The sequence below is a fragment of the Pteropus alecto genome, unplaced genomic scaffold (genome assembly GCF_000325575.1).
Source record: "Pteropus alecto unplaced genomic scaffold, ASM32557v1 scaffold76, whole genome shotgun sequence".
NCBI classification, from domain to species: domain Eukaryota; kingdom Metazoa; phylum Chordata; class Mammalia; order Chiroptera; family Pteropodidae; genus Pteropus; species Pteropus alecto.
In genome coordinates this window covers 18,556,472-18,571,247 of record NW_006443138.1, presented here as the reverse complement: position 1 = coordinate 18,571,247, position 14,776 = coordinate 18,556,472, and the positions used below count along the sequence as shown (strand labels likewise).

The following is a 14,776-nucleotide window of genomic DNA, read 5'->3' as shown; positions in this document are numbered from 1 at the left end:
CAATGCACTATGGTTAAGTAAGAAAGGACTATATTAAAAATCGTCTCTTGAAGTATGAAAGGATAAAATTATATAATTTGGAAATTAAAAAAAAAAACAATCAAAACCAAGAAAAAATAACGATGAAGCAAATGTGAATATGATTATATGGAATATTCATGTATTTATTTTGTAAATTTTTGAAATTTTCAACAACAAAACAAAAATTAAAAAGAAAACATAAGTAAACAAAGAAAACTAATCTCAAGGAGACCTAAATAGAATTTGGCCTAACCACTTCTACTTCTACTTCCTATCTATTCCTATCCGCTCTCTGATATTTCAGTCCACATCTCATTTCCTAATGATTGTAGGACAGAGGAGGTGGAAAAAATGGCACCATTTGGGGGTCCAAAAATTTAAGCCATTAGTATCGTACCAGAGTAAAGTTGTTACCTAGTTCCTGATTTTTTGGCAATCCTTGATTATACATTAACCATGATGTAAGCCTCTATTAAGTCCCTTAGAGTTTCATAAGTTAAATAATAAAAAATAACAGAGAAGTTTAATCCAGGTAGAAAAAAATATAATAAGAACTTTATTTTAGAATTATCATACTGGAAACAGTATAGAAATAAGTTGAAGCTGAATTTCAGTGGATAGAAGTGAGAAGTTAGGTAGTAAGAAATGAGAGTAAGAACAGAATACTCTTTCACAAAACTTGACAGCAAAGTGTAAGACGAATGAGGCAATGGTAGAAGTAAATGGCAACAGAAAAAAATCTGACATAAGACAGGTGATAAATGATGGAGTAAGGTACAAGAGGAGACTGATAGGTATATTTATAGAAATAGAAATACTGGCCTTAAACAAGAAAAGACAGTCTCATTGCTGGATTATATGGATTACAAAGTCTGAGGGTGGAAACAGATGTAGATATACAGTTAAACAGATGTACAAACAGAGGGATGGAGAAGATCAGAGAGATTTAAACTGATGAATTATTTATTTTAGGCAGTGTTAGTAGCCTTATCTAAAGAAAGAATGGTTAGTGCAAATGATGTATGTAGGCAAGGAGAGTAGCGATGAAAGGCTTTACCAGGAAACAGCTGTGACAGTTGCTGAGAAGTGTAGAGTGCATAGGATCCATAAAAATATCATGGCAACAAACTGGGATATTATATTACCTGTAGAGCTCAGATCACTACAGGTTATAAGAAAAGTAACAGGGAAGTGAATATACTAATAGAAGGAACTACTAACTACCCATCTACCAATGGTAAGAGCATATTCTTTTCATAGACATTAAAAATAATTTATTTTCTTGATAAATCAAGATAAAGATTAAATAAGTATGTCCTGAAAAATAAATAAATAAATTAGTGATGGTGGCCTATTCTTAAAAACAAATGAAATAAAATATAATCATGAAAAATAAATATCTATATATTCAAATTCTATGGTTCTCACCAATTCGTGTGATTTTATTATGTGAAAGTTCAAGATTTTGGATATTAGTGCAGCCATCCAAACCATGAAAAGAAGTCAGTTGATTTTTATTAAGAAGAACAATAGAGAGATTTTCCAAATTTTCACAGTTGATAGTCTCAATATTATTTTCCTAAAACAAAAAACAAATGTAATTAGTTTTATTTTAATGGCTTATTAATAAAACACTTAAAACTGGCAAAAAGAGGAAAGATAAGATATAATCTCTAAATGAGTATCTGAATCTCTAAATATTAAGATAACTATGCAGAATGTTATACTATCTAGATGAAAATATTAAGTAACCTAATAAATAATTAATTGATATTATATTTATTAAGTCTTTTAAAATATAGAAAATATAGTGGATTCATATAACAAAATATTTGAATCTAAATGAACAAGAGTAAATATTTGGTCATAGTTCTTATAAAACTGTACTTTTAAAGAAGCCAAACACTAAAAAACTCCCCATTATCCCTCCTCAGTCCTTTCCTCTCTAAAAAAATACTAATATGATGAGTTAAGTACATATCTCATGTATAGGTTTATAATTTTACTACACATACATATCTCTGCAATGCATAATATTGGTCTCAATGTCAAGATCATGTGTCAAGGATGCAACAGCAATTCTTTTTTTTAAGCTTCAGAAAGATAAATGGGTTTTTAAGAATCCTAAGAGTGTAGTTCATAGCACTTCTCTCAAAAATATTTATGAGTATAGCCTCTGTCTAATGGAGAAACTTAATAAAAAGCATAGGAAACCCACAAAGTTTTAAAAAGAAAATATATTGGTGGAAGCACTACCAGTGTGAACAGAAAATTTATATAATTCAAAATAAAGAGCACCCTCTAGGAACACCCCCACTCCCAAAGCCTTCTACGGAAAAGAAACTGGCTGAAATTCTCAGCTGCAACACAAGGCACTTTTTAAAAAAAGAAGCATGCCTTGAGGATAGAGTCAAAAGCCCAGTAGGCAGAATCAAGAGTCACAGAGAACCATTACCATGGAGCAAAACTGAGCCCTTATTAAGAATTTGATGATATGGCCCTGGAACTGCTATGAGTTTCTCATTTTCTCCCATTTTGAATGAGATTGACTACTATAATTAATCAAGCCTGTTTCACTACTGTATGTGGATGTGGGTATGGGTGTGTGTGTGGTAGTGGGGAGATAACTTTTCATCTTACTTCACACATCTCTGACTTGAGAAAATTATCTGAGCAGATCATTTCCACTTGGATCTTATTTAGATGAGAAGATTCTGTACTTCGAATTTGAATCTGATGCCATAAATTGATGGGACTTTGGGGTCTTTGGGACATGAGAATATTTTGCGTGTGGGAAGGATGTGGACTCATTAGGAGCCAGAGGGTAGGTGGTAGACTGTTACTTTGAAAGTCCCCAATAAACCTCACAACCCAATATTCATGTATCCACACAATCCCTGTCCACATAAACTTAGGGCTTGCTTGACCAATAGAACATTAGCTAGCATGATGACAGGAGGTGCTTGATAAGTGTTTGTATATTGGAGCTTATCTTTTTGCAACGCTCATTCCGGGGATTCAGCTATCCTGTAAAGAAGCCTAAGAGAGAGAGAAAGAGAGAGAGACTGAAATTCTAACCCCTTAAGGTACCAATCATATAAGAGAAGGCATTTTAGACATTCCAGCCCCTGATGCAAATTATATGAGACCCAGCCAATACAATATGAAGCAGAAGAAATAACCAGACAAGCCTGACCTCAATTCATGGCCCCAGAACCATGAGCAAATAAAATAGTTGTAGTTTTAATTTACTAAGTAATCTGGTCATTAGTAATGCAGCAAAAAGTAACAAAAGCAATCACCTGCAAATAGAGATAACTCATTCTGGGTCATTCCACCTAATCATCTTCCCTCTATGGTTCTCACAAATTTTGGCCCTTGATCTCTTTAGACCATAAATTACATGTTATTTTAGTAAACGTTTCTTCAAAATAGTCTTTTCTGAATGTAAAGAATCCATTTTATATTTCACAATAAGATAAATAATGGGAATAGAAAACATACCTGTACATCAATGTATTTCAGTTTTTTGCAGTTACTCAGGCTATTCAAAGAAGTTAATCCACAGCGTCGAAGAGACAAAAACTGAAGATTTGTACACTCTGCCAGTGTGGAAAGACTACAACCTGGCAAATCTTGAAACGTAACTGTTGTAACCTACAGAATTAAAGAAAATTGGAGTGTATAACATTATCTAACAATAATGAATATTATTATATTAGCCTTGCAAAATTATTTTTAAAAAGTCATCTAAAATAATGCTATATATTGAAACCCACATTTATTAACAACTCAATTTCATTTAAACTATTTGGACTTTTTTGTTCCCCACATAGAAAGGCAAAATAATGCAATAATTTCTATTACCAATTCAAGTTCAAAAGGAATATGCATAGAAGTAGTAACACTATAATTTTATTAGCTCACTCCCAGGTTTTTCACCAAATTCATTTTCCTTGTTTTGCATGTCCTTGGCATTATTTTCAGGATTGCACTATATAAATGTTTAAGATCTGTGTTTGACAGTATCCTAGGGATATCTGGATAGTAACAGGAGCCACAACAGATCAGGAAATAGATTTTATGTCCAACCTGCCATGCTTCAACCGAATAGCTTAACTATCTTCCAGAAAAGAAGAAAGTCTGACTGAGAAGAGATATTATAGAACCTGTGATAAGTAGAATCTTGCAATAATAATTGAACCATGTATTACAAACAACATTCCATTGGAAGTCTTCTGTATTATAAAGATATAAATCATTCTCTATGACTGAATAATGTAACATACCCAAGCATGTAGTATCATGGTAAAACAAATCATGAATAATATTTTATGTATTTTTCAAATATTTGAAGACCATACATGTACAACATTTCATATTATTGAGATAGTACCATAGAGTCAATACTTGATAAACATTTTTTCTTAAGGAACTTTTCTATCTTGTTGGTTTAAATCTTTTAAACTAAAGAAAATGCAATGTCAAAGAATGTACTCAACTTTATGCGATAGTGAGGACTGAACTTATTGTTCTACAAGAATATGTCAGACAGAAGTATTTTTGGATTACTGAAAAGCAGTCCACTTATTAAATTCAAGAACTCTCACCTAAGTAAAAGACAGAGGAATAACATAATATGTTGGTTCTTCACTAAATTTGAGTCTATGCACTGAAATAACTACATAAATCACTTTATAGTAAGAATACTTTGGTATTGCCATGTGAAAAATCCTAATGCCAGATTTCTCATGTTCTGAATAACATTTAAAAATTATTAGCTTTACAAAAAGATTCTAATATACATTGTACTCCAAATAGAAATTCAAAAACTGTTTGTCGAAATGGAAAGCATTATTGCTTCAGAGAAAGCTGGAAAAAATATAAAATTTTTAAGTGCAGTAACTCCTCTACATATGGAACACGTCCTGTGCATTATATTAAACAAATAGGAAGACCATATGCTCATAAAGACATAAAGAAGTGATAAAGTCTATGCCTTGTTTAAGTAGCAAAAACAACAATATATATTTTAAAAACTTTGGTTGAATTAAAGTTTCTAGTTTCATAATTTTAGGAATTTCTAAATTATCCATAATCTAAATTACCTTTTTATCGGTGAAAATATTGTTCATGAATAAAAGTGAAATACACACATTCCCATTCAAACAAAAAGTGCGAGGATATGTCAGTATCTATAGCATATGTTTTAGGTGGACGGAAAGTGATAATAAATGGGAGACCCACGAGGAAAATAAGAAAGAAGTCCAAAATAAGTGCAAGTCAGAAATCATACCATATGATATCACTTTTACACGGAAGCTTAACAAAGTAAACATAAACAAACTCATAGAAACAGACACCAATCGGTGGTCATCAGATGGAGGAGTTTTGGAGTGATGGGTGACAAAGGTGAAAGAGATTAAGAAGTACAAATTGCCAGTTACTAAAATAGTCATGAGGATGTAAGGTACAGCATAAGAAATATAGTCAATAATACTATAATAACTATGCCTGGTGTCAGATGGGTACTAAATGAGGTGACCACTTCATAGGCTATATAAATGTCTAATCACTATGTTGTACACCTGAAACTATTATATTGTATGTTAACTGTAATTGAAAAAATAAATTTAAAACAACTTTTGAAACAAATATTTTTATATTTTTTAGAAAGGAAAATATTTATCCATTTGTGACAAGGTTAACTGCTGGGTAATGTCCATTTAATTTGTCCACAAAGAAATACTTACTATAAATTCTGTAATTGGAAAACTGGCTCTACACTGAAAAATAAACACGCTATTTAGAATTGAGCACTTAAAAACTGAAAACTCTACAACTGCAGCTTTACAGTAACAAATGTTACTCTACCTTATAATTTATATTATTCTGCCTGATTTAATAAGATGCTGCTTACAATGAAATATATAAACACAAGTTCTAGTTATTATAATGTGGCAATTTGCTAGTTTAATTATAGTACAGGAGTGACAACTGCTGCAGTGTCCTTGTTAGTGCTACCTACTTTTGAATATGAGGCATTTCATAACATTTTCTCCTCCTTTTTCTTAAACATTTAAAAAATTTATGATATAGCAATTATTATCTACCCTACCCTAGATTTATCCAAACATATGAGAACGAAATGTTTTACATGATTCACTTATTGGACATGCATGACAAGAATCACGTAAGTAACACTCCAAAAATTAAGGTCAACGTAGAATTAGTTCTCATAGTTGTTCATCACTATATGGTCAGTCTAAAAAAGAACAACTGGAACATAGTAAATGTTCACTAAATGTTTCTTAAATAAATACACAAACTTCCCTAGACCTGTGGTAAAACTAAATAAATACCTATAGCATTCGTAGTTTCTTTTCCTTATAAAGGGTAATATAAAAATATTTGAAAATCACATTTTCTGACTCCCCTGACTTGAAAATGAATGGTTCCATCTGTAGATGCTTCAATCTTTATTGTATTTTAATTAAAGATCACAAATCATTTTTCTACTTACTGATCTATCTTTCTCCAAATCCTTGACAGCTCATGGTACATATTATACATATCCATTTTTTTGAGGATTTACTCTCAGTTATTCTTGAGTTCAACCCAAGAAGTGTCAGTCATCTATGGTAAACTATAATTACATAAGTAATGAAAGCAATGACTCTATATTTTGCTTTTTGCAGAACATCTGTTTAGTGCCACATCTCAAATCTATCAATCCTGCAGAAGTAATCTTTAAAAAGTCAGCTACAAAGACTGAACCTAAGATATGATTAGTGGCTTAAGTGAAAGAGAATCTAACTTCAAGTAAGTCATGTACCATCACACCAGTTGCAATTTGCCTTGTATAAAGTAAGTGAGACATTCTGATATTAATCTGCAGCTAAAATGTTATTGTTTGTGCCATGTTATAAAGCCTTATACTTAGTACATTTTTGGGGTTGTTATTTAAAGCAAGTTACCATTAGGAGTAAAATACCAATAATAAAAGAAAAATAAATTAGTTAAAACAGTAAAACTAGGAAAAATTAAAATGTATTAGTTGTCAATAATCATTGCTCTTCAGTCATCTCCCTTTGTGATATTACTGCATATAGAGTACAGTCCAGAATTTTCAACTTAGTAATTTCTTTGATGAAACAGGCTATTAAGCAGCCTTCAAAAATCAATTTGCTTTTTTCTTCAGATGCTTGAGATCTATGTTTGACAAATATATCGAGAGCTCTATAGTCTTCATATATTGTATTTTAAAACTCAACAATCCTACTAAGTAGGTATTGCTCTTCCAGTTTATAGAAGACAAAAAAGGCTCAGAAAGATCAAGAACCTTACATAAGATGACAGCCAGTAAATGGCAGAAATAAAATTAGTACTCTGATCTGACTTGATACTGGGCTTGTTAGTACTTTATTAAATTACACTCTAATAATTTTATTTTCATTTCTTTATTAATCAATACACTATATTGAAATTGTGAAGCTAGTAATAATATGCAGATAAGATTAACATTCAGTTAGATTGATCCATCCATTTTTTCATTCTCCCACTCATCCATGCCATAGTCAACTAATGAAAACCACTATCTGCCTGACAGTACATAAAAAAGTAAGCACAAGAGGCAGAACTGATTTGTGTCCTGAAGATTCAGAGAGATTAATATAAGCAAAATTAATTCATTACTGGGTGAAATTTCAGAAGAGTAAACTTTTCTTTTGTAAAGGTCCTCTCCAGAAAGCCCTTCCAAAGATGGCAAAGGGTGATCAAGATAAGAACAAAGATGTGAAACTAAAAGTTTAGAAAATCAAAGTAATAAAGTGAGTCATAGGTCAATAGCAGCAGTGAACAAAGACACAACAGGCCATCTGCTAAAGTTATTATAAGATGGTATTTTATAGCATTTGGGCATTTATATTGCACATTGACATATAATTTTCATCTATATACTGTATATTTGATGCTTCAAAAAAATTAACTATTTGAAAAAATAGTTGCTTTGACTGGTGGTCAGAGGATAACAGGATCCTTTAGAACACTGCTACTCCAATTGTCTATGGACCAGCATAAACAGCATCAGCCAGGGGCATTATAAAAATTTAGAGCATGGGGGTTGATCACCAGACCTAATGACTCAGAACTGACATTTTAACAAATCCCCAGGCGATATGTATTACATATTACAGTTTGTGAGGTCATACACTAAGAAATAAAAGAAAGGCTTAATTCTCACTTTATGTAAATTGACAAAAGTTCCACAGAAGGAACTGAGTGGGCAGGAGAAGAAAGACCAAGTAGAAAGAAGTTCACACATCTTAATGTCCTCAGTGCTCCTTCATTAGACTAAACAGAGACACGCAACTAAGGAGGGGAGCACTACTTTCTCTCTAACGTCAGTTTTACTTTTAAACAAGTTCACTGTAGACATGAAGCTGTCACTCATGCTTCGCCCAAATAGATATTCATGAAGAAAATGACTTTAAATAAAATAGTAGCTAATGTTATCACTTCAGAAAGCCTGCAGCAACATCATAGGGAAAGCAGAAAAAGAATGATATTCCAGATATAATGTAGCCAAAGAGAAAAAAGCAATAGAAGAGCTAATGAGAGATTCGATGTGTACAGATCTGATGAATATGGCAAATACACTGCCTAAGAAACAGAGGACGCTTCAGAGTACTTCTTTCCACTGTTCTTTTACATTTCAGAGATCTTTTTGAATTCTGTTATCTTCTCACAGAATATTCTGAAATCTTATTTACAGTAATTATCAAGATCTGTAATAATGTATTTATCTGTGAATTTGTTTAATGCCTTTTTCTTTACCATAGTAAGCTCCATAAGGGCAAAGACTTGGTTTTGTATCTGTCTATTTGGTGCAACAATAAATATTGGTTAATCATATTGGGCAGATGAATATTTGCTGAGTGAATAAATAAAATAATGCATATATTAATATGAATATTTCCTTTCCTAGGCATCTGCCTATATTGAGAAACTAAAAATAAACTTTATTAAATACATTTGAATTTCAAGACCTAGCTAAATATGTTTTTTAATCATAAGTCCTTTTTAGTATTCCACTATTTGAAATCCGTTTTTCTACACATCCGTTAGATTCTGTCTGAATTTTAATCGAAACTATGAAACATAGAAAATTAGTCACATTTGACAACAACTATATTAAATTTCAAGCATATATCCGCCATGCTTTTATGTAGCATATGACTAAATTATAGAAATTCTAGAGTCTTCTATTGCTAAAAGCTCTTCTTTCGTGGCGCTTTTACAGGGAAATTCACTTCATTCCGAAAGGAGCCACCAGGTGGTGCTGTGGCCCAAGACTAAAGCAAACTCCTAACTGACTCAGTCGGGAGTTTTCTATTCTAATTCAACTCTGCATTCCCGGATACCAGTCTTAAAAACTTAGTAATGGCTATAGGGCCCTTCAACACAGCCTTCAGGATATAAACCAAAGTTTTTCATAGTGCTTCACTGAGGGAGAAGATGTCCTTAATAATTTAAATTAAAGAGATCTTTTAAATACATCTCCCTCTCAAATGGGGGCAATATTAGCAACTTCACTGATTAAGAGACAGAATTCTTGGATATAAAATATGCCTTCTGCTAAGATTTAAAAAGTTACATTTTAGAGAAGCAATTGCAATTAAATATGAAAAAGTATTATAAAATTACAAAATACCTGTTGTAAATTATTCCAAGGGCCACACTGAAGAATTTCTAGTGTATTCAAAGGGGCCATAGTGTTGGCTGGGCATTTTACAAGTCTCTTTCTCTTAACAATCTTCTTTTGTTGATTTTGCTTGAAAATTTCAAACCAGGGTTTAAATGATTTTATCCAAGCTAGTCTCTTTTCTTCAATAGAAGATAGAAGTGTCGGCTCAGGTACAGAACTGGTCATAAAATTTTCACTTTCAGCTCTATTTTCATGACATTCTTCTGGAATTTCTTTAATCTGAGACTTTAGAGAGTTTAATTCTTTAAAAACCAAGGAGCTTCTTGCGTTATACCCACCCAAGTCTTTGCAAAGAGCATGTCTACCCAAAATATAATTTTGCTTGTTTATTTTGCCTTCTGCATTTATCACAGAATCACTGACATTAAAAATAACGTTACTGTTTAGATCATTGCCTTTTGGGTTCTCCTCGGTTCCTTTAGATTTTAAAGCAATTTCTTTTTCTTGCAGTATTAAATTTTCCCTTATATCTTTGGAATTTTCTAATACTAATGGTAGTAGTTTTTGTTTCATTGAAATCACTGAAATGTTATTCTCTCCATATAATATTCCATTTTGTTCTGACATCTCTTCTTTTTCTACATTTTGTATCTTATTCTGTTGATTAACTTTGATTTTTTTCTGTGCTTCATTACTTTTTACCTCGTGGATTTGATTATGTCCTAATATCATTATTTGGGTTTCTTTTATATTATCCTTTATGACAGGTTGCAAAGATGCTTCTTTTTGTATTAGAGACTTTAATTCTTGCAGCTGAAACCCTTTTTTCATGTTTTCTTTTGAATCTGGGTTTTCCAATTCAGTTTTTTTGTCTATATTTTCATATTTTCTTTCTTGCTTGCCCAATTTTTCTGAACATTGTTTTTTTGCTAGATTTTCATTTTTTTCTTCCATTTTAAATTCTGCCAAAACTGCTTGGTTCAATGTAGATTCTTCTAATTGTACTTGTATTGATTCATTTAATACAAGCTGTCTATCTACATTTTCTCTCTTATTCACTTCTTTAACAAGCCAAAGGGGAACATCTTCCAACTTCTTTGACTTTTCATCCCCTAGATTTTTGGTTATATCATCGTTATTCTTTGATGTATCTTTGACATTTAAATGTTTGGCATTATGTTCTCCCTTTTTTAACGCTCCACTTATTATTAGCTGTTTTCTTCCATCTTCTTTTAATCTTAATTTCTCTTTATTTAGTAGTTGCTCTTTTTCTTGTCTTAGGATGTTCTTTTTTTCTTCATATTCTTTTTCTCTCCTTTTCCTTTCCTCTTGCTTCCACCTTTTTATCTCTTCTTCTATCCTTTGTTCCTCTTCTAATCTTTTTCGTTTTTCTTCTTCCATCTGGCGTATTTTTGCTTCCTTTTCTTTCCACTCTAGTGCTTTCCTTTTCTTATTGTCTATTTGTTCTTTTATAATTGGACCATATTTTTGGTAGGCCATAAACGCTCTATATTTAGCTTGAATTTTTACAGCTGCATCATGCCGCAGTTTTAACAAACGCATTTTTTCTTTTTTCTGTAGGTCTTTAAATCTTGTTCTTTCTTCTTCCATTTGTAAATGCAAATTTCTAATAAACTCCTAAAATGAAGATAAATAGTAGTCAGCATAAATTAAATGTGTGATGTTTTTAAAATATAGATTGAAAACAAATACTAAAACTGAAATCATAATAAAGTTACAATAAAATTCACTTAGGAAAACTAGTCATTTATTTTAAGAGCTAATAATTTTTAAATAATATTTAGGAGCTTCTATACAACTAAGTAAGTTAATATTCTAATATTATGCCTATACTAATACACCGAGATTAAATGGAGGAATTCCTTGAGGTTAGAAAGCATATGAAATAAAAACCACACAGAGAAAATTAGAGAAACCACAAGCCAAAATTTGTATAGGAGAAAAAAACTTCAACTTTCTAAGATGAGAGTTCTGATAAAGGAGACGCTCAGAGCTAGCACAGGGAATACAGCAGCAGAGAATTATTTTGTGAGACTTATGATACCAGGAAGGTAAGGTAAAACATATGTGTAAGCAATATGAAGAACTAGCCTAGTCACACATCTTATCCTTTCTCAACTCTTAGGAGAATTGATAAGCACATATTGAATTAAATGAGATAACTTAGAAGTAAATGAGAAAATATCATTGGCACCAGAATCCTAAAATAAAAGTAAACCGATGAACAAAATTCAGCAAACATTTGAATAAAACTCATACATATGATGTGAGGCAATAAAAATACTTTAATAAGGAGAAGAAAGAAGCAATTTCTGAAAAAAAGAGAGTTATTAACCTAAATAAAAATTTAAATAAAGAAAAAAGTTTGAAAAAAAAAACACATTTAAATAGTAATAAGTTCATACAAAACTAAAATGTAAAAACTCGGATTAAAAAAAAGACTCAAAAAAGTCAAAGTAGAATAGCTAAACAGGTGATTGCCTAAAAAAATCTTCAAAATTAGGTGTTTTCCCAAAACAACATACAAAATAACAATAACACAAAATATACCACAGAGATGCTCAGGAGTAAAGGAGATCAACACAGATGCTCCAAGATTACTAGTAGGAGTTCCAGAATAAAGAACTGAGAAAAATTAAAGGAGATGGAAGAATGTTTTCCATTCCACCTCTCCACCCTCAAAAAAAGGGCATAGGATTAAGAGCTGAGTTAACACACACACAAACACATAGAATACACTCATATGAATGGTAATAATAGTTCAGAACCCCAAGAAATGTAAGTTCTCTGAAGGAAGTTTTTATTTTCTATTTGATTCACTGCTGTATCTTGAGCACTTAGAGTAGTGCCTGGCACACATTAGAAAACCAGTAAATATGTGTGGATGAATGAAAGAAGTGAAAAAATCCTAAAGCTTCAAAAGAATGTGAAGAATGAGTATCAAATCTGCAATCATAGCATAGGCAAAAAGATTAAATATGTAATGGGGTTATTTCTTTAAATTGTTAAAACTAAATGATAATAAATCTGGATCTAAACCCTAGGAAATTAATTATTCAGTTTTAATCCATTTCTCATTTACAAAAAGAAAAAGTACAGCTCGCTGCCAGCATTAGTTTAACGTCACGTGTAGGAATGCTACATTTTCTAGGATTTGACACTTTCAGTGATCAAGAATTACTATATTTTGTAAATGGCAATATCACTACTAAAAACAGAAAGCTATAAATAGAATGATGTCATTTGTTCCCAAAGACTATCGGTATAGTAGAACGGTGTGAATATAATAAAAGTGAGATATTTCATGGCAAACTTTGGGGGTAAGGTTAAGACCGTAATCTGCAAATTATCTCAGGGTAAACGCTGTAGCTGCAAGTGCCGCTGGCATATATTCTTGGGGCAAATGGGAAATAGGTTAAAAGCAAAATTAAAATATTTTAAAGGTGCAAAGATTGAGAAAATTTGCCATTCGAAAATGTTTCTTGACAAAGTGTTTAGGTATATACTACAGGAAATGAAAACTGAGTCCATAAAGTAGGAGAAAGCTCAGAAAGCTCAAAGAACATCAATGATCAAAAAACCACTAACACTTAGCACTTAAATTTTTATTCTACGGTCTTCTTTCCATCATTTCACTTAAGAAGTCAGCTGTTAAGTTTACACTTGCTCTTTTTTATGTAATGTGCTTTTTTCCTCTGGCTGCTTTTAAGACACTTTCCCTCTTGTCTTTAATTTCAATAGTTTACTATTAAATTTACAAGTGTGAGTTTCTTTGTATTGATTCTACTTGAATGTCATTAATCATCTTTGAGTGTTTAGATTGATTTTTTCTAAATAATCTGAAACCATGTTAACTATTATCTCTTCCGACCCATTGATTCTGCTTCATTCTCTCTCCTTTCCTTTCAAGATTACTATATTATACATTTTTTATCTTTATGCTATATATCACCTATTTCTTTTCTGATTTTCCAACTTCTGTCCTCTCTGTGTTTTAATTTGGATATTTTCTATTGACCTTATTAGATTCACTAATGTTCTGTGTCAAATCTACTGTCAAATATCCACTTGATTCATCCAATATGAACTTTTAATTTTATATACTGAACTTTTCAACTCTAGAATGTATACTTGATATCTTATTATAGATTCTAATTCTCTTTTCATATCACCTATCTGAGAACTATTTTGCTTTTACATTACAATTTTATCTATTTTAATGGTTCTCCTAACTCCAACATTTGGGTTCCCTGAAAGTAAAATTCTAGTGTCTTCTTTTTTTTTTTCTTTTCCCATAAGAATCTGTCTCCTCACATGTCTAAGCAACTTTTTTAATTTAAAGATGGACAGTAGGAATTCCAGGAAACATGAAGAATGAGAGACATCCCTAGATCTCTCCCATTGAAATAACAATAAGCTGAATATCTAATCTCAACAAAAAACACCGAAACTGCACACCAGCACGTCTGAGCATGGGTTCTGCACATAAGAGCTACCACAAGTCAGATCCCCGGGTGTCGGGTAGTGGACTGGGAGAAATAAAGAAGCTGTCTCTTGTAGCCACCAGAGCTCCCTGTAGGATGAGCCACAGCCCAACCCAGAGGGCCCCTCCCCACCATACCCTCTGAAACTGAACACCATGGAGCCCCAGGGGAATCTGAGCAAACGCTGCCAAGACTGTCATTGACACCAACAAAGACTGAAACTGAGGGTGGCAAGCAAGATTAAATATCTACAAGAAAATAAAAAAGGCATTGTTTAGGCTTTATATAAAGCAGGGATCAAAGAAGCTTAGACGTCACTTACTGAAAACCAAAACAAAAGTGCCTTCTTCGCAGCAAGCTAAAGAGAGATCTTTATATAATAAATCTTCTCGCTGGAAAAACAGCAGAATACACTGCCACTAATGTCCAGGCAGAGAAATAGTCTATTAAACACCATGAACAACAAAGGTGACAAAGCATCTCAGAAAGAAAGAGAAAAATCTCCAGAAAATAAGCTTACAGACATAGAAATATGCACCTTAAA

At 32.0% G+C, this 14,776-nt stretch overlaps 1 protein-coding gene across 1 annotated transcript in view; it reads right to left on the bottom strand.

The window, feature by feature from the left end:
* The window catches only part of LRRIQ1 (leucine rich repeats and IQ motif containing 1), a 179,506-nt gene that overhangs the window by 144,583 nt on the left and 20,147 nt on the right, over positions 1 to 14,776 (bottom strand). The window contains exons 8-10 of the mRNA XM_025041086.1: positions 9,734 to 11,365; positions 3,526 to 3,678; positions 1,450 to 1,600 (exon numbers count right to left, since the gene is read on the bottom strand). Of these exons, the coding sequence (XP_024896854.1) occupies positions 1,450 to 1,600; positions 3,526 to 3,678; positions 9,734 to 11,365 (1,936 nt within the window). The remainder of the gene's footprint in view (positions 1 to 1,449; positions 1,601 to 3,525; positions 3,679 to 9,733; positions 11,366 to 14,776) is intronic.